Source organism: Myxocyprinus asiaticus, chromosome 7 (genome assembly GCF_019703515.2).
Source record: "Myxocyprinus asiaticus isolate MX2 ecotype Aquarium Trade chromosome 7, UBuf_Myxa_2, whole genome shotgun sequence".
NCBI classification, from domain to species: Eukaryota; Metazoa; Chordata; class Actinopteri; order Cypriniformes; family Catostomidae; genus Myxocyprinus; species Myxocyprinus asiaticus.
In genome coordinates, this window is record NC_059350.1 from 16,049,101 (window position 1) to 16,070,628 (window position 21,528).

A 21,528-nucleotide genomic window follows, 5' to 3' on the forward strand; every position below is an offset into this window, starting at 1 on the left:
TATAAAAATCTTGGTCTTACAGATATTTGGAGACTTTTGAACCCATCTGGTAGGGACTATACATTCTTTCATCAATCTATAAGATTTATTCTAGAATAGATTTTTTTATATATCTAAGTCCCTCATTTCATCTATTGTTGATTGCTCAATTGGAAACATCTTAGTCTCAGATCAAGCTCTGGTGAGTTTAGAGATGTTGCTCACATACGGAGAAAAAGAAATCATATAGTTGGAGCTTTAATGTATCCTTTTTGCAAAATCCTGAATTCCAACAAATGTTAAATGCTGAAATCTATGTTTATATGGAGACCAACTTGTCCTCAGTATCCTCTGTAGGCGTGGCTTGGGAGGCACTTAAGGCGGTTCTTAGGGGTCGGATCATACAGTATGCCTCATTCATCAAAAAATCCAAAGCACGAGAACTCGTGGAGTTGGAAGGGAATATTAAAAGTGCCGAGGCAGAGCTGAAGCGCCGAATGTCTTCTGATGGCCTCAGAGAATTGACCCGATTGAAATACAGATATAGTACTATTTTGTTGCGGAAGGTGGAGTTTTGGCTATTCAGGGCAAGACAGTCATACTTTGAGTCGGGGGACAAAACAGGAACGCTTTTGGCTAGATATGTAAAGCAGAGAGAATCTTTTTCTACCATTCCCTCAGTGAAATCTGCTGGTGGTGAAATTTTTACCTCGGCCATTAATATTAATAATGCTTTTAAAGAATTCTATCTTGATCTCTATAGCTCCACATCTTCGTCTACTGATGAAGATATTAGAAACTTGTGGAACCATTAGAACTCCATAAACTGACGACTGAGCAAAACAATTCTCTTGATTCTGAGATAACCTTGGAGGAGCTTGGCGATGTAACTTAGGCCAAGGCACTGGGGCCAGATGGCTTTTTAGATCTTATGCTACAGAACTGGCTCCGCTTTTGTTAGAAATTTATACGGAATCATTAAAGAATGGAAAGCTTCCGCCAACCATGACACAAGCCCGGATCAATCTGATTCATAAAAAGGACAAAGATCCAAGTGAGTGTAAGAGTTACCGTTCAATTTCCCTGATCCAGTTAGACGAAAAAATTTTGTTAAAAATTCTGGCTAACCGATTAAGTATGACATCTCTTATACATATAGATCAGGTGGGGTTTATATGGGTTATCAGCTCTTCTGATAACATTAGGCATTTTATCAATATCGTGGTCAGTGGCGAATGATCAGACTGCAGTCGCTGCCATCTCACTTGATGCCGAAAAGGCATTTGATATGGTAGAATGGGAATCATCTTTTTAAAATTTTGGAAATGTACAGGTTCGGGAATACTTTTATTGGTTGGATTAAGTTACTTTATATGCACCCGGTAGCGGTGGTACAAACGAATGGATTAATTTCAGATTATTTTACTCTGGACAGGGGCACCCGGCTGGGTTGCCCTCTTTCCCCATTATTGTTCTGTCTTGCCTTGGAACCATTAGCAGCCACAATAAGAAGGGAAGATAATTTTCCAGGGGTGGTAGCGGGAGGTATGGCGCATAATCTTTTGCTTTACACAGATGATATTTTATTATTCGTCTCCAACCCCATTAGATCTATGCCTTGCCTCCACAGAATTATTAATTCCTTTTCTAAGTTCTCAGGATACAGAGTCAATTGGTCTAAATCCGAAGCTTTGTCTCTGACAGCGTACTGCCTTGTAACGGCTTTTCAGCCAGGCACCTTCCAGTGGCCCAAACAGGGTATTAAGTATTTGGGCATTTTATTCCCAGCAAATTTGAGTTAATTTTGACCCCTTAATAAAAAGGCTTTCGAGCGATGTTTCAATACATTTATCTATGATTTGGAAGGTTAATGTTATTAAAATACCTGCTACGATCTCTCCCTGTAGATGTCCCCCTCTCTTATTTCAAGCAATTTGATAGCATAGCGAAGTCCTTCATTTGGAATGGTAAGCGTTGCATAGAATACAAGTTACATAGGCCAATTGACAAAGGTGGGCTGGGCCTACCCAAGATTTTGTTTTATTATTATGCATTCGGTCTCAGACATTTAGCTCATTGGTCGCTTCCACCTGAGAGAGCCCCTCCCTGGTTTTGTATTGAACAGGAAGTTCTTGCCCCTATTTTGCCATTGCAAAACCTTTCTATCAAACTAATCAGAGAAGTTAAGTTACACCCAGTTATCTCGCATTTGCACTCGGTATGGACAAAGTGTTTAATTCGGACATTTATTTAAATGTTGCCTCAAGCGTGTGGCTGAACCCTAAATTGTGTATTGAAAAGTCCCCTTTCTGCTGGTCAGAATGGATTGTGAGGGGGGTTGCTACACTTGGTGACCTATATGAGAGTGGAGTGTTGAGATCTTTTGAAAATTTGGTTCAACATTTTGGGATTCCCAGATCTCAGTTCTATAGGTATTTACAGCTGCGCCACCTGCTCTGTACTGTTTTTGAGAGTAGCTGGGGATGGGGAGGGTGGCAGCTTTCGAGGAGGTGTCAAACAGAAGGCTGGGGTTTTAAGATTTGTTTGATAGGAAATGGGTGAATTATTTAGTGTTTTTGGGGGACTCTCGGGGAAGGGCTGTGGAGAAATAATTTCGTTTTAATTATATATGATTATTATATTTTCCTTTGTGTGTGTGTGTGTGTGTGTGTGTATTCTTATTTGCAACCACAGGGGTGTTCGTTGGGTGTCAGGGTGGGGTTTGTGATTGGGGAGGGGGAAGGGTAATAGTGTGGGTTAAATGTTAAATGTTGATTCAATGTATATATGTTGTTGTTTTTTTTTTGTTTGTTTGTTTGTTTTTTTTAATGTCTACGAATAAATAAATAAAAATGTAATTGGAAAAAAAATCATAAATTTTTTCTCATTCCTTCTACATGTGCAGTGGTGAGTTATGAGTTCTTCCATCTGTTGAGGTTTGTTGCATTAATCCCCCTTTTATGCACACTTATGGGACACTCACGCCCTCTGCTGGCTACATAAAATTATTGCTTTGTACTCCAGGTCAATTTGTCAGACGTGACTCTGGTCACCTATTGACAGAGAAAAGACTTCATCTCCAAACTAGGCCCTTTTCACATTGACTGAAGTCATCCCTCATTAACACTGTCTTTAGCATATGCTATATCTACTCAAAAGTCTATATATCAATAAGGCTGGGTCTGCCTCTGTTTTAGGGAACATGTACTGTATAGAGGAGATAGTGGAGCCAGATCTCTGGTGGAAGACAGTAAGTCAGAGCATTAGTATTTAGAAATCAGCACATGGTTACTGTATGAAGATGACTGCAATTGGTGAAGAATGGAGAAACAATATGATTTAATAATTGATTATTATTGTATGTATTTTTAAACATGTACTGCAATAAACAGCAATATCTGAGCTGTCATTCAAACAGGTTGCTTTCAGTAACTCATTGTTTGATGACTGTGTGTGTGTGTGTGTGGGGGGGGGGGGGCAGGTTTAAGTGGTTTACAAGGACTTTTTTTTAGGTTAGAAACTGGTAATTATTAGGGTATTATGTTATAAATGTGGTTTATGAGGACATTTCTAGTGCCCCCATAATTCAAATCGCTTAAAAAACATATTAAACAATGTTTTATTGAAAATGTAAAAATGCAGAAAGTTTTTTGTGAGGGTTAGGTTTAGGGGTAGGGTTAGGGGATAGAATCTATAGTTTGTACAGTATAAAAATCATTATGTCTATGGAGAGTCCTCATAATGATAGCTGCACCAACATGTGTGTGTGCATGCAACTATAATAAAGGAAAAGCAGGATGTATGTTTGGAAAAGTGGGGGTGTAGTGTGTGTTTGTCTTTGTGTGTTTGTGATTGTGTGTGTGTGTGTGTGTGTGTGTGTGTGTGTGTGTGTGTGTGCAATTATAATAAAGGAAAAGCAGGATGTATTTGGAAAAGTGGGGGTGTAGTGTGTGTTTGTCTTTGTGTGTGTGTGTGTGAGTGAGTTGGTTTTTGTGGTTTACAAGGACATTTTCTAGGTTACAAACTAGTAATTACTTGGGTAATATACAAAAAAATGTGGTTTATGAGGACACCTCTAGTGTCCCTGTAATTCAAACGGCTTTAAAAACATACTAAATGTTTTTTTGAAAATGTAAAAATGCAGAATGTTTTTTGTGAGGGTTAGGTTTAGGGGTAGGGTTAGGATTAGGGGATATAATATATAGTTTGTACAGTATAAAAATCATTATGTCTGTGGAGAGTCCTCATAATGATAACTGCACCAACATGTGTGTTTGTGTGTGTGTGTGTGTGTGTGTGTGTGTGTGTGTGATGGAACAGTGGCAGGATGCCTGTGAAAGGGGGAGGTGTGTGTGTGTGTGTGTGTGTGTGTGTGTGTGTGTGTGTGTGTTTGTACGTGTATTTATCTGTGTATGTGTGCGCAAGTGAGTTAGAGAATAGAGAGAATGTGACTGTGTGTGTGTTTGTGTGTGAGGCAGGATGTGTGTGTGTGTGTGTGTGTGTGTGAGGCGAGAAAGGGGGAATGTGTGTGTGTGTGTGTGTGTGTGTGTGCCTACGTAGGAGGAAGAATCTGTGTGTGTGTGTGTGTGTGTGTGTATGTGTGTGTATGTATGTGTGTATAGCCCAAGAAGATCTAAAGAAAAATTATCACTTGGCTATAATCTATGTGTGTATGTGCATGGAGTGTTATATGATTTGTAATGTGTGTGCGGAGATGTGCAGAAGTGCTGCTTTGTGTGTATGTCTGTTGGTTCACATAAAAAAATGGAATGTCAATGTTAACTAACCACTGCATGCATGAGAATTGTATTATTTTTTTTTTTTACATTGTGCTCTTTCAAATGTGTGTGCGTGCATGCTTGTGCGCTCTTCTGTATTTGTGTGTGTGTGTGTGTGTGGGCAGGTTTAAGTGGTTTACGAGGACTTTTTTTTAGGTTACAAACTGGTAATTACAAGGGTATTATGCTATAAATGTGGTTTATGAGGACATTTCTAGTGTCCCCATAATTCAAATCGCTTATAAAAACATACTAAACGATGTTTTATTGAAAAGGTAAAAATATAGAAAGTTTTTTGTGAGGGTTAGGTTTAGGGTTAGGGTTAGGGGATAGAATCTATAGTTTGTACAGTATAAAAATCATTATGTTTATGGAGAGTCCTCATAATGATAGTTGCACCAACATGTGTTTGTGTGTGTGTGTGTGTGTGTGTGTGTGTGGAGAGAGAGAGAGAGAGAGAGAGAGAGAGAGAGCGAGAGAGGGATGAGAGCGGGGGAAGGGTGTGTTTAGATGTGTGCGTCAGAGGTTTGTGTATATGTGTGTGTGTTCGTGTGATAGAAAAATCCAGAATAGTCTGTCAATTCACGAGAATTCATAATTTGACGTGGATATCATGTGGATAGCTCGCATCAGTTCTATTTTTAATGAAAGATGGGTTTAGATATTGAAGAGTTTGTAAATACTTTGTATTATGATTTTTATTTGTTTATTTATTTTTTTATTGCTTACCCTTTATTTATCAGCATCACCTCAAAACAGCCCAACATAGGTAACAGTAAAGAACACAACTGCCTGTTTTAACTACTTAGCCATTACGATAATAGGTAACATGTAACGAGACGTGTACAACTGTGTTATTTGACCAAAGTTAGTCAAGATAAAAAAAATAAAGGGAAATATTTCACCTGTCATAATATAATACCAAAATAGAGACAGAGCTGTCGATATCATCGGATGAGTTCAGTCAACTTTGCTTAGAAACAGACTCTCTCACACACACGCACACGCACACGCACAAACCAACAACCAATACTAGAGGTTACTACCACTTCTTTAATAGGGGGAAATTATGTCTGTGTGTTTCCACCATAAGTGAAACGAGATAAAAAAAAAAACAAAAAACAAAAAAAACAAATATATATATAACAAATATATATATATATAAATGTAGATATATTAGAGGAAAAATTACAACAGAAGTGTTTTCTTCAAACGAACAACTACAAGTGTATGACAGTACGACCGCACGTCCCTCCCCTCGCGTGTGTGTGAATGGTATCGTCTGAAAGAACACGTACATACACAGAGACCTCAAGCGCTGAGCGTGAGAGAAGACAGCGCTGTTCAGCGGGAATGGCAGAGACCGTTCGCTCGCTTTTTGAATACCGGGAGCCGCCGACGCTGGACAGCGACGGAGAGAGCAGCAAACCGCCGCGAGGGTGAGGGTGTTAACAAACTCGATAAAAAGTAACATTTCCAGAGATGACACCGAGTTCAAAGCTCAGAAACGTTTGCCACATAGTACAACTGTTCTGTTACAGCAAAAATATCGGTAAAACTAAAGTTTTTTAAAGTAGTTTTTGTGAGGGAATAATGTGAACAAAGCTAAATAAATTATCATAATTATTTAGTTATAAGTTAAGATGTTTTAGAAGTAACGTTATTCCGCTGGTTATCATTGGAATCAGGTGTGTGTAAGTCATTTAAATGACACTGCTCTCAGTGTATCAGGCTCACGAGTCAGGATAGTTCTAAAATAATACAGAACACTTTTTAAGCATGATTAAGACTGAATAATCGTATGCCGTGTGTGTGTGTGTGTGTGTGTGTGTGTGTGTGTGTTAGAGAGAGACAGACAGAGAGACAGAGAGAGAGAGACTGCGTGCTATGTGTGTCAGAGAGAGAGAGAGAGAGTGTATGTGTGTGTGTGTTTGTGTGTGAGAGAGACTGTGTGCAGATGGGAGGAGGGAGGGAGCAGAGCGTGAGAGAAAAAGGAACAAGTACAGTGTGTGTGTGTGAGATAGAGAGAAAGACAGTGTGTACATGCGTGTATGTGAGGGAGAGCATGAGGGATGGAGGGAGGGAAAGACAGCGTGAGTGTGTGCATGACAAAGACAGACACAATATGTTGCTGCGTGTGAGAGAGTGTGTGAAAGAGGGAAGAGTGTATGACAGTCACACATTATGACAGTGTGTGTGTGTGATTGTATTTCAGAGTAGTTTAAAGGTTGTGTGTAAAAGTGTCAGAGTGTTTGGAAGAGGTGTGGGTGTGTGTCAGGTTTTGGCAACATTTTGAAGACCAAATGTCCACACAAGGATAGTAAAACCTGAAATCACAACATTGTCGGTACCAGCAAACAGTTTCAGTAGTTCGCAAGTTAACGTAATTCTGCGATGTATGAAGGGCTTGAGGCTCAAGGCTTGACCTGAGCACAAATACCCCCCCCCCCCCCCCGACCTGACATAGGTTAGTTATTAGTAAATGAATAGGAGGAGAAAGGGGAGGTGGAGTGATGCCGGAAAACTCGACACCATGTAGAGGTAAGCGGCTGTTTATATATGCTTACTATACCAATGTGATTGGTCGTATTAAATGACCTTGGTCCTCCCGAACCTTGTTTATAAAACTCCATTTGGAAAAAACTGATCAATAAACAAGCAAAATAATGTCCTCATGAAAAAAAAAGTTTTATGTTAGGGTTCGGGGCAAGGGTCGGATGAAACATTTAATTTGCTTAGTATATAAACAGTAGAAGTCAATGGAAAGTCTCCATCATGATAGAAAAAAAACGTGTGTCTAGGTCAGGTTTTGGCCGCATTATGGGGACCAAATGTCTCCACAAGTATAGTAAGGCCCAAAATATACTAGACAGACGTGAACGCTGAGCGTCCGGGTACAGGACTCGTGATGCAAATCTCGTTATCAGCAGAGTGCTCGAGCACTGAAAATGCGCAGCCCCATTTTGTTAAGCGTGCGTCTTTGAATGCACCTGGAGTAATTTGCACTAATAAGTGGGTCCAAAAGTGGCAACACTCACATTTGAGCTTTTGCGGTCATGAAGAAGCGCTAGTTGAAGATATAATCACCAGTAAACAACAGGAGACGAATGTGGAAACAACAACAGTGGATGTGCACGTCAAGAGCGTGTGTGTGAAGAGGTCTGGAGATACCTGCATTTGTATAACTTGAGTCGGAAGGAATATAAAGACATCTTTATGGGTCTAAACTCCTTAAGAGAAATAGTCCGGTGTCTCATAGCAGTCGTAGTGTGCATTTGCGCACAGTTATATTGAGTATGCTTTTTCAGGCTCGTGTTCGACTGTACGCAGATTTTTGCCGTTCACGTCAAAATAGAAGTATACCTAGGGCTTTAAACCTGAAATCACCTACACTGTGAGGTCCAGCCAACAGTACACATGGGGAAAACTGTCTTAGAGGAATATTCGTGATTCAATACAAGTTAAGCTCAATTGACAGCATTTGTCACAGAATGTTGATACATTTTTTTTTTTTTTAAAAAGGCAAAAATTGAGGTTACAATAAGGCACTTACTTTGGAAGTCAATGGGGCCTGTCCATAAACGTAAAAATGCTCACTGTTTCAAAAGTATTGTTACTAGACATAAACATTATACACATTAACATAATTTTAGTGGGATAAAATCACTTACTAACCTTTTTTGTGTGGTCATATCCAGTATTACAACTTCATTGTCATGGTGATGTAACTCTGGTAAATCCCTGATTTTATCACATTAAAATCATGTTAACATGCATAATGTTTAAGTCTTTTGGCTATATTTTTGAAACAGTATGTATTTTAATTAGAGCTGTCAAAATTAACACATTAATGCATGCAAGTAATTTAAAAGGTTTTAATGCATTAATTTTTCTTAATCGTGATTAATGCATTTACCGGTACAGCATAAACCAGCATAAACACGGCGGAACCTTTGCGATGTGTCTGCCCGGACTCATTACACTGACTCACACACCACAAACACACACGAGCGCTTCCGTGTCAGTGATACAATGATAGAGAAAGGAGCTCTTGACACTATTTGATGTACAAAACCAGCCCAGATGGGACTTGTGACAGATATCAAGTATGTTTCAGCCTAAGTAAGGTGCTTAACTATCACCAAAACACAGAATGAGACATTTTTGTCTGCAGGCGCTTTTCCTGTGGCGTTCAAAGCGGCACTTGATGCTTCATGATCGCTGTAAGAAAGCGGAAAGCCACAGTCTGCCAGCAGAATAATATTGTGGAAGATTTTTGAGTTTAAGAGATTTAATGCCCATTACAAAACATATGCAACTTATGTAGGACTAGTTCTTTCAATTAGTCAAACTCCCAATGAGACTTTGGGAAACTTTTAATGCTACTTGAATTGGTGCTATTTTAGTACATTTCTATCTTTATACTGTGGAAGGCTTTGTTTGGAAAATGTTAATAAAGCATTATACTGTCACATATTGTTTTGTTTTCTTTCGTAAGAAGGAAATAAATGCATTTTGACAGGAAAAGAAGTATATTTAGAGTCAAATTTCAGTACTTTAAATCTGTTATTTATTGCAATTAACTATAAAAATTATGTGATTATTTGCAATTAAAAATTGTTATCGACTGACAGCACTCATTTTAAAGTTCATGGACTACCCCATTCGCTTCCAATTTAATTGCCTCATTGTAACCTCGATGTTTTTTTTTTTCTTAAACAATTTACAAGTCAAAAGTATTTTTGTGGTAATCAACATTATGCCACAAAAGTTGCCATTTGAACTTAACTTAAAACATTCCTTTAACAAGTATACTACATAATACCTTGAAAATCAAAAAAATTTAAAAAGATTTCTGTACATTTTCTGGGTCATTAGCTCATTATAAAATCAATAGAAGTCAATGGAGAAAACGATAGAAATGATAGAAAAACAAACATATATATGTGTTTGTGTGTGTGAGTTTCTGGATGGGGTGGAGTGGACCATGTAAAAGGTATTATAGTCAAGGTGTGTATGTTTGTCAGGAGAAAGGTGTATGTGTGTGGGTGTGTGTGCCACATCGCTGAAGAAAATATGTATTTTAAGTTAATCTTTTGTGGGGAGAGATTCTGTGAAGTATGTTTGTGTGTGAGTGTGTGTGTGTGTGTGTGTACATGTTTATACTACATTGTGGGGACCAAATGTCTCCACAAGGATAGTAAAACCTGAGATCACCTACCTTGTGGGGCCCAGCCAGTGGTCCCCACGAGGGTAATGGCTTATTAAACAAAAAGGTTTCTGTGAGGGTTAGGTTTAGGGGTAGGGTTAGGGGATGGAAATTATCGTTTGATCTATATAAAATCCATAAAATGCATGGAAGTATATGCAGAGTCCCCACAATGATATAAAAACAAGTTTGTGTGTGTGTGTGTTTGTGTGTATTTGTGTGTGTTCAGGTATACATATGGTTTATGTGGACTATTCACTAGCACTATTCTAGATTATACACATGTAATTATGCTATCAATGTGGTTTATCCTCAAGTGTCCTCATAAACCAAAAGGCATAAAAACATACTAAACTATGTTTTGCAGATAGTTTTCTGTGAGGTTTAGATTTAGGGGTAGGGTTAGGGGATAGAATATATAGCTTGTACAGTATAAAATACATTATGGCTATGGAGAGTCCTTGTAAACCACAAATACCAATGTGTGTGTGTGTTTGTGCAGTAACGTTTGTTACTGAGAGGGGGAGGGAGTGAAAGTGTTTGTGTGTACGTGAGAGAAAAAGAGGGAGAGAAAGAGGACAGCAACGTTTAGGTTTGCACGTGTATGTTTATGTGTAACCAATGGGAGTTGTGTGTGTGTATAAAGTATAAAGCTGGTGGACAACTGAAAATCTGTGTGTATATTATGTATGTGTGTGTGTGTGTGTGTGTGTCAGTGCTGTGTTTGTTGATTGTGTTTGGAGGGGAGAGTTGGATGAACAGGTAGTATGTGTGTTCATGAGATATAAAGAGAGGGATAAAGCTCATTTATAGAAGAGTGAGATATTGTAATGCATGTTGTGTGTGAAGCCTGTATGCAGGGATGGATTACCGACCGGGCCAATGGGGCCAGTGCCTAGGGACCCTTGACTACCAGGGGCTCTTGACTGCCCGGGGGGGCCCTGGGCTTTAAGGTTGCGCGATCCAGTTTGGCGATCCCCCCCGGGGCCTTTGCAAGTCATAATCCGTCCCTGCCAGTATGTGTGTTTTGAAAGAGATTGACAGCTTCAATAAAACCATTTGAATCGTTTACACCTGGTAAGAAGAACAATTATGGGCGATCCATTTGAAACAGGACTGTAATAAAGACAGACCAAAACATTTTGAGATTTGTCCACTTCAACTACATTCGGAGGTTGTCGAAAGTGGTCGAAAACTCAAGTGACAACATTGGGCTCGTAGTGTAAAAACTCATCCATTCAAATGCATTCAGCAGCGAAGACCCTCCTACTTACCTTACATTCAACCATTGTGCCAAAACAAGTGTGCTGATTGTGTGTGATTTTAAAAGGAAATAACAGGCCGATCAGAAAATCTAAAAATGCGAATACATACATGTTAGGTTTGGGTGATATGCAAAACATATTTTCATAATATTTGCAAAATATAAATATAAAAAAATATTGCAATATCTGATTACATCGTCAACCCCCCTGCCGAGGGTCATGAATATTTTTGCTTTATTGATTTTGCTTTAAAAATTTAATTCATTTATTTAAACACTAAAAACTTAAACAAAAGACATTTCTAAATTCAAATTGCACATTAAACGTAATGAAAAAAAAACTATTTAAATAATGAAGTGATCAAAAAATCTTATATAACCACCTTCCCAAATCCAAGGGCCCCATTTGCCATCATGCAAGTATCCATCTACGACAACAAGTGAAAATTATAAATATAAATTGTGTTCCCAAAATAATGCTGCCAGATGTGTGTTCTTATCATATTTGTGTTTGTTAATACGGTTAATGCTGCCTAAAGAAAATAAAATAGAACAAATTTTTAGGTTCAAGGTGAAAATGATATTGTGTTATTTTATGATTTAATCCCTTTTGGGGGCCTGGGTAGCTCAGTGGTAAAGACGCTGGCTACCACACCTGGAGTTCGCTAGTTCGAATCCCAGGGGTGCTGAGTGACTCCAGCCAGGTCTTCTAAGCAACCAAATTGGGCCGGTTGCTAGGGAGGGTAGAGTCACATGGGGTAACCTCCTCGTGGTCGCTCTAATGTGGTTCATTCTCGGTGGGGCGCGTGGTGAGTTGAGCATGGTTGCCACGAAGATGGCGTGAAGCCTCCACACACACTATGTCTCCATGGCAACGCGCTCAACAAGCCATGTGATAAGATGCGCAGGTTAACGGCCTCAGACGCAGAGGCAACTGAGATACGTCCTCCGCCACCCGGACTGAGGCAAATCACTACGCGACCACAAGGACTTTGGGCATTCCAAATTGGGTGAAAAAAAAAAAATGTATTTAATCACTTTCATCTTTGTTTCTTTAATACAAAGATTTATTAGTGAACCTACAGAGTTGCATTCACAATGCGTAAACGTGAACTGCTCCATGCAAATAAAGCAAAACTAAATTCACAGCACCTCCTGAGGTGGTCAGAGATCATTTGCAGAATTCTCATAGACAACACTATTCTTGCAAACATTTTCTCAGAGGTTGCTCTTTCATAGCTGAGTAGACTTGATTGAGTTTTGTTTCATTTAAGTATCCATTTTGTCTGAGTTTTAAAAGAAATAAAAACAGACACAATTGAAAATATTAAAACCCTTTCATACAGTGAGAGTATAGAGCTGTAAAATGAATGTGGATGGCATTGCTCAGATAATTTGTTTGTGGGAGAATTAGATGAGAAATGTTTGAATTTATATTTAAATCTTTGACATTTGATTGCAGACTTTGGTATCTTAGCAAATCTGAACACTCGTTTACATGCACAGTTATAATCGAGCTACAGCGGTTTTTCTCGAGTCGAGACATCTTCATCTGTCTGTCCAGGTATGCATGACATAATGCGTAATCTAACATTTGAAGGAAGAACATCAGGAAGGGTTAAATACACGTTGCGTCACCGTTGTCTTTCGGATCATTCGCGTAACGCTGCAGCCAGTTGTGGTCCTAATACAGTAACGTGTACTGTTTACATCCTGGACGAGGCCAGTCTACAATCACACTGTTAGTTTGACTTTGCAAAAACTCATACAATTTTAGTCAGACTAAAGCACTTAATTGACATTTAAAAAAGAATTTTTTTTAGTCTGACTGAAATCAAACTTTTAAAGTGCATGTAAACATACTGATTGTTGAGATCTCTTCTGAAAGTCTAGAGGAGACACATAACTGAGCAATAACTGAGATATTAAAGAGATCTGAGGCAGTAGGTAAAGTGGTAAAGTAACTTTAATCTGATGTTAGTGATGTTAGTGATCTTGCATATTGTGAGTGAGTAATCAGAATTAGAATGAGCTTTATTGCCAAGTATGCTTACACTTACACAAGGAATTTGTCTTGGTGACAGAAGCTTCCAGTGCACAAACAATACAGCAACAAGACAGAGATAATAAAAAAAAAAAAAATTGAATTAAAAAAAAGTGAATAGAAAATATAAGTATATATAGAATACACAATAAGACAAAAAAAAAAAAAAATATATATATATATATATATATATATATATATATATGCATGTACAAATACAAATCTGCTATATAAAGATACAAGGGAATGTATGGCAGAAGAGGTAGGGTATGTTGGATAAATACAAATAGACTAAGCTGTGTATTGCACATAATTATTGCTCAATGGGGCAGTTTTAACTGTTAATGAGATGGATAGCCTGAGGGAAATAACTGTTCCTATGCCTGACGGTTCTGGTGCGCAGTGCTCTATAGCGCCTTCCAGAAGGCAACTGTTCAAAATGTAGCGGGTTGAGTGAGTGGGGTCCAGAGTGATTTTTCCAGCCCTTTTCCTCACTCTGGAAGTGTACAGTTCTTGAAGGGAGGGCAGGGGGCAACCAATACTCCTCTCAGCAGTACAAACTGTCCTTTGTAGTTTTCTGATGTCCAATTTTCATAGCTGAACCAAACCAGACAGTTATTGAAGTGCAGAGGACAGACTCAATGACTGCTGAGTAGAACTGTATCAGCAGCGCCTGTGGCAGGTTGAACTTCCTCAGCTGGCGAAGGAAGTACAACCTCTGCTGGGCCTTTTTCACAATGGAGTCAATGTGGGTCTCCCACTTCAGGTCCTGTGAGATGATAGTGCTCAGGAACCTGAATGACTCCACTGCTGCCACAGTGCTGTTTAGAATGGTGAGCAGGGTCAGTGTTGGGGTGTTCTTCCTAAAGTCCACTATCATCTCCACTGTTTTGAGCGTGTTCAGCTCCAGGTTGTTTTGACTGCACCAGTGAGCCAGCCGTTCAACCTCCCTTCTGTGTACAGACTCATCATCATCTTGGATGAGGCAGATGACAGTAGTGTCATCTGCAAACTTCAGGAGCTTGACAGAGGGGTCCTTGGCAGCGCAGTCATTGGTATACAAGGAGAAGAGTAGTGGGGAGAGCACACAACCCTGGGGGGCATCTGTGCTGATCGTACATGTGCTGGAAGTGAATTTCCCCTGTCTCTCTAGCTGCTGCCTGTCCGTCAGAAAGCTGGTGATCCACTGACAGATAGGCATGGGAACAGAGAGTTGGTGTAGTTTAGTCTGGAGAATAGGGATGATGGTGTTGAAAGCTGAACTGAAGTCCACAGAAAGGATCCTTGCATATGTCCCTGGTCTGTCCATATGTTGCAGGATATGATGCAATCCCATGTTGACTGTATCATCCGCAGACCTGTTTGCTCGATAAGCAAACTGAAGGGGATCTAGAAAGGGTCAAGTGATTTCCTTCAGGTGGGCCAACACCAGTCTCTCAAATGACTTCTTGACCACAGATGTCAGAGTGACGGGTCTGTAGTCATTAAAGGACTAGTTCACCCAAAAATGAAAATTTGTTGATAATTTACTCACCCTCAGGCCATCCAAGATGTATATGACCTTCTTTCTTCATCAGAACAGGATTAAAGATTTTTAGTAACCAGGTTTTTAGCTTCATCCAATGCAAGTGAATGGACAACAATTTTTGACGGTCCAAAAAGCACACTTAGTTAGCATCAAAGTAATCCACACAACTCCCGCCGATCAAGGAATGTCATCTGAAGTGAATCGATACGTTTGTTTGAAATACTAATCGCTAATATAGATTAAAACTATATTAACTTTAAAAAATCGCTTCCTGTAAACAATGAATGCCTCACATCGCTGTCGTGTGACTTCATCACATTGGCGTGTTCACGTGAGAATTCAGAAGTTCCGCTCTGTTTTCTACAGAGGAATGTACTTCACGCGAGAGTTAGGTCAATTCAAGAGCTACAGAGAGCTGGCGGAAATGCAGATTTAAAGTTAAAAAAAAACTTTTTTTTACATTTGTACATTTGATTTGTTTTACACACAAATTTTTTATTAACTTTAGAAGATATTACTTAATCAACTGGAGTCGTGTGGATTACTTTGATGCTGCCTAAATATGCTGTTTGGACTGTCAAAAATTGGTGTCCATTCACTTGCATTGGATGAAGCTATGAACCTGGGATACTTTCCTAAAAATCTTAAATCTTGTTCTGATGAAGAAAGAAGGTCATATACATCTTGGATGGCCTGGGGGTGAGTAAATTATTATTTCATTTTTCGGTGAACTATTCCTTTATGTCCTGTGATTTTGGGTTTCTTAGGGACAGGAATGATGGTGGAGCATTTGAAGCAGCAGGGAACTTCACACTGCTCCAGTGATATATTGAAGATCTGTGTGAAGATGGAGGCCAGCTGGTCAGCACAGGATTTTAGACAAGTGGATGAAACACAGTCTGGGCCCTGTGCTTTCCTTGTCTTTTGTTTCCGGAAGGCATGGCACACCTCCTCTTCACAGATCTTAAGTGCAGGTTGAATAGCAGGACGGGGGAGGAGGGGGTTGCAGGAGGTGTTGATGTTTGTGTGAAGTGAAGGTCAGAGCGGGTGTGGGGTGTGAGACTGGGCCTTTCAAATCTACAGTAAAACACATTCATGTCGTCAGCCAGTTGTTAGTTCCCTACAGTGTTGGTGGATGGTGTCTTGAAGTTAGTAAAGTCTTTCAGGCCTCTCCACACTGATGCAGGGTCGTTAGCTGAAAACTTGTTTTTTAGCTTATCAGAGTAGCTTGTTTTAGCCACTCTGATTTCCTTATTCAGTGTGTTCCTGGCCTGATTGTACAAGATTTTATCCCCACTTCTGTAAGCATCCTCTTTGGCCTGATGAAGCTGCCTGAATTTGGCTGTAAACTATGGTTTGTCATTGTTGTATGTTAAATAAGTCCTAGTACGAATGCACATATTCTCACAGAAACTGATATATGATATGTTTGGTATTGTGTGAAAACAAGCGGTTTGAGTGACAGATTTGTGAGACAAAAAAGTGTGTGTCTGTTTAAGAGAAAGCAGAGAGAGTATGTTGTGTGGAAAAGTGAAGGGGAGGATGTGTGTGTGTGTGTGTGTGTATGTGTGAGAGAGAGAGAGAGAGAGAGAGAGAGAAGGGAGAGTGTGTGCCTGAGTGTGTGCATGTGTGTGTGAGCAAGGCAAAGGCTAGTGTGTGTGCGTGTGTGTGTGTGTGTGTCTGAGAGAGAGAGAAACAGAAGAGGGGAGGGTGTGTGTGTGTGTGTGTGTGTGTGTGTGTCTGTGTGTGTGTGTGTGAGAAAGAGAGAGAGGCAGAGAGGAGGGAAAATGGTGAGGATGTGTGTGTGTTTTTCTGTGTGTGTGTGTGTGTGTGTGTGTGCGTGTGCGTGCGTGCGTGCGCATGTTTGCAGCTTTGAAACTGAAAGAGATGGGGAGGGAGAAACAGAGAGAAGGCTCAGTTTGTATGTGAGAGTGTGTGTGTGTTTAGTTTTGTGTGTGAGTATGAGAGGTGTGTGTGTGTGTGTGAGTGTTTGTTCTAGTGGTTGAGTGAGTAGGGGAGGGTGTGTGTGTGTGTGTTAGTGTGTGTGCTCATGAGACAGAAAGAGAGGTGTGTGTGTGTGTGTGTTACTATTTGAGAGAGTGTGTGTATGCGAGTGCACATATTTGCAGGTTTGAAACTGAAAGAGATGGGGAGGGAGAAACAGAGAGAAGGCTCAGTTTGTGTGTGAGTGTGTTTGTGTGTGTGTGTGTGTTTAGTTTTGTGTGTGTGTATGAGAAGTGTGTGTGTGTGTGTGTGTGTGTGAGTGTGAGTGTTTGTTCTTGTGGTTGAGTGAGTAGGGGAGGGTGTGTGTGTGTGTGTGTGTGTGTGTGTGTGCTCATGAGGCAGAAAGAGGGTGTGTGTGCGTGTGTGTTACTATTTGAGAGAGAGAGAGTGTGTGTGTGTTTGTGTGTGTGTGTGTGTGTGTGTGTGTGTGTGTGTGTGTGTGCAGAGCTGTGTGTGAGAGAGAGGTAAAGGAGAAGAGAATGTGTGTGTATGGAACTGTGAGAGAGTTTGTGTGCCTGTGCGAGTGTTTATGTGTGTTTAGATCTGTGTGAGGTGCGTGCGTGCGTGCGTGCGTGCGTGCGTGTGTGTGTGTGTGTGTGTGTGAATGTGTGCGTTTTTTGTAGTAGAGGGGAGGGTGAGTGTGTTTGTGCTTTTGAGGCAGAGAGGGTGTGTGTGTGAGTGTGTGTGTGTGTGTGTGTACATGTTTATACTACATTGTGGGGACCAAATGTCTCCACAAGGATAGTAAAACCTGAGATCACCTACCTTATGGGGCCCAGCCAGTGGTCCCCACGAGGGTAATGGCTTATTAAACATACTAAACAATGTTTTTTTGAAAATGTAAAAATACAAAAAGGTTTCTGTGAGGGTTAGGTTTAGGTGTGGGGTTAGGGTTAGGAGATAGAAATTATCGTTAGACCTGTATAATATCCATAAAATGCATGGAAGTCTATGGCGAGTCCCCACAATGATATAAAAACAAGTTTGTATGTGTGTGTGTTTGTATGAGAGAGACAGTGTGTATGGAGTGAAAACAGTCTCAAAACCTCCAACAATTGCATGCAACAGTCACACACGCACACAGCAGTCTACAAATGCACGCAACAGATCCACACACACATACAGCGATCCACAAATGCACGTAACAGATCCACACACACATACAGCGATCCACAATTGCATGTAACAGATCCACACACACATACAGCGATCCACAAATGCACATAACAGATCCACACACACATACAGCGATCCACAAATGCACGTAACAGATCCACACACACACATACAGCGATCCACAAATGCATGTAACAGATCCACACACACATACAGCGATCCACAATTGCATGTAACAGATCCACACACACATACAGCGATCCACAAATGCACATAACAGATCCACACACACATACAGCCTTCCACAAATGCATGCAACAGATCAACACACAGCGATCCACAAATGCACACAACAGATCCACTCACAATAGCTGCCGTCACCAGTATTGCCATGGCAATACTACTTTTCTCCATTCGTAAAGCTTCATTAACATCTTTAGCTCTGGTAAATAGGCACTAATGCTTGTCTCTCTTTCTCTCTCTCCCTCTCTCTCTCTCTCTCATGCAGCATTCCGCAGCTCATTTGACACTTGTCGTGTTTAGTGTGAGTGCACAGTGAGCAAAGGAATTGCATTGTTGCGTTTTTGCTGAACTTAAAAATTAAATATAAGCCTGTTAATTCGACATGAAAATGCCGTTTTACCGCATTGCTGCAAGTGAGCGACATGATAAAACTATTGTTCCTGTTCATAATCAACGAAGCTGTCAGTGCAAGTGCACGTCATTGAAGAGATCTTTGAAAGGCAGAAATAATAAAAATGCTTTTTGTGTAATGCTAACAGAATTACTCAGCTGCAGGATAAAGAGAAGCTTCATCATCCTGATAAACACCTGTAACATCTCTCATCTCCATCTCTCTAGAGCAGGGGTGTCAAACTTATTTTAGGTCGAGGGCCATTTTGGACTAAGCGTCAGTGTATGAGGACCGAATTGTTAATACAAGCATATAAAATATATAAATATATATATAAATATATGTGTGTGTGTGTGTGTGTGTGTGTGTATGTGTTGCAAGTCGTTCATTGAAAATTCATTGAAAGTACCGGCTCATAAGAGTCATTACTTGTTAATCAAACAACACCAGTCACACAGTGTTTGTTGTTGAGCGCATCAGCCAGCAAACACAACACAATAGAAAGGTGTTCCATGCTGTTTTGGTTTTATTTCACGCCATCGTTCAATTCAGATTGCAAAATCAAAACTTGAATAACATGTAATGTCTTTAGTTGTGACACTGGAAGTGGTGGATAAAAGTGGATCAGCAGAGCAGGAAACACCTTAAGTCTAGAATAAAATATATTCTGCTTGAATTACTATTAGGCTAAAATAAAAGGGAGAACATTGCATTTATTTATTTCATTAACTGAGGTTACGTCAATTAGTACAGAATCAAGCAACAATATTGACAAGAAAAGAGAAAACCACTCACTGCTCTGGGCTGGATTGCTTCAGCTTTAAAAAAACCCTCTAAAATTGGAAATTAATGCAAAGAAACTGTTTATTCTTTAAATGGCAAACCCGCATATTAAAAAATAATTATTCTGGAAATAACTGTAAAGTTATTACCTCTAATATTTATCCTTATACCGGTCCATGTTACGATGGGTTGTCATGGGACTGTTGTGAAGACATGAGGGGCATTTGCTGAAATGCGTGCTAAATGTTTTGCATAATTAATAGAATTTCAACCGATGATGCAAGGTACTGTATAACATCCATGCAACACAAATTAAAATGTTTATCTGCACTGCTGTAGCTTAAAAAGATCACCATACCAATGTAATAGACTAAATCAAAGTGAAAGTATTTTTTCCCCTCAAATCATCCCGTGGACCACATTGGAGTCCTTTGTGGGCCACATTTGGCCCACGGGCCGCACGTTTGACACTCCTGCTCTATAGTTTTGCCTGATGAATAAAGGTAATTTCTCTGCCATCTGAATCAGTCAGTTTTAAATATAAATTTAGGCCATTTGTAGCATTAATAATATACATATTAAAAATATAAATACTATAATATTAATAATATACATGCATCATATTCAAAATATAATTGTATTATCTTTTTATATACATATTATTATTCAATAAACATCATAACTTATTTAGCAGTAAGGTCCCCTCTTTTATTTTATTTGTTAACATTTTCAGTGCATTTTCTTTCATTCTGTCATAACTTCACTTTTTCATGTTTTTACAAACCCAAAACTTTCTTTTGTGAAACTCAAAAGGAAATGTTAGGCAAAATGTTAGTCTCAGTATTCAAGTTTATTGTCTGGAAAAAAAAGATACAGTGAAAGTGAATTGTGACTTAGACAGTATGAAAGAAATACATATATGTGGGGAACAATATGAGGTTGAGTAGAATGTTGAAATAAATTTTTGGGTGAACTACCCTTTTAACTACCTGTTTAAGTTTTTGCTAAAGGTATTTTCCAAAAACAACAATATTCAAGTAAGCACATGACTGCATTACGTCTTGCTGGGAAACAAGTGACTGAAGACAAGGGCAATAATGTAGGCTGTACACTTAAAAAAATAATTCCATCTGAATATAGCTAGAGGTATGAGTTGAGAAAAGTTTCTTAAACAGTAAAAAAGTTTTGGGATCATTTAGAACACAGAGAAGAAACAGTGATGGATAAAGTGAATAGTTGTCTACAATCAGTTGAAACAAAATGCTACTTTTTTGAGAGGTAACATTGAGAAACTTCAAGTGCTGTGTCACGTGAACAAGTATTTTAGAAATGATTTGTAGTAAATAGTTACATGAATGTTTGTACACATACTGAAGAAAATATAAAAATGCCTTTCTCAAAGTCATCATTATTTAACGCTTTGGTGTTGTTTTTGCAAAAAATAAAAATAAAAAGAATCTTGAATCTAGACTAATAAGGACTGTCTGTGCCTATAACATGTAGATGTAAAGTAACACATTTAACATACTTATATATAGTATATGTGCAGTGATAATATGCTTAAATAAATAAACACATAGTTGGAAAAAAAAAACACGCTTTTACCAGGTAGTCCACTGTATTAACTCTATATACGCCATGGCATTAAATTCGGCAATACTGTTTTGACACATGTGATGGCACCCCTGCCACACACACACAGATCCACAAATGCGCGCAACAGATCCACACGCGCTAACAAATACACAACAGAATGCACAAGTATTCTGTTTTCTATGGTCACAACACAATCCACAAATGCACAAAATAAATGCCAAGCCTTTTTCTGGTGTTGTGCCTTGAGAATGTGAATGTGTGTCTGTGAATGTGCTTTTGCCTTTGTGGATCCTTTTGAGACTGTTGTTCCGTTGACTTGATTCACAAATGTGCAAGCCTGGATCCAACACTGATCAAGCTGATCTCCAATAAATGAGGATCATCCTCTACATTTATTTGACGCAAAGTGATGACATGTGATAAAGGTCTATCCACCTTATTTTGCAACAAGCATTTATATTTCACAGTTGCCTGCGAAAGTTCACATGCAATTGGCTCAAGGCAATAAATAACTATAAGGAGAATAACACAGAATATAGTGATGTGGGGTTATTGTCTATCACACAAGCACAGAATGTACAGCCGAATAATAT

General features: G+C 39.3%; 1 protein-coding gene across 1 annotated transcript in view; it reads left to right on the forward strand.

Annotated features, from left to right (window-relative positions):
- The first annotated feature begins 6,088 nt into the window (after positions 1-6,088).
- LOC127443882 (uncharacterized) overlaps positions 6,089-21,528 on the forward strand; it is a 49,735-nt gene continuing 34,295 nt past the window's right edge. The window contains exon 1 of the mRNA XM_051702890.1: positions 6,089-6,196. Coding sequence (XP_051558850.1) covers positions 6,111-6,196 — 86 coding nt within the window. The 5' untranslated portion in view covers positions 6,089-6,110. The remainder of the gene's footprint in view (positions 6,197-21,528) is intronic.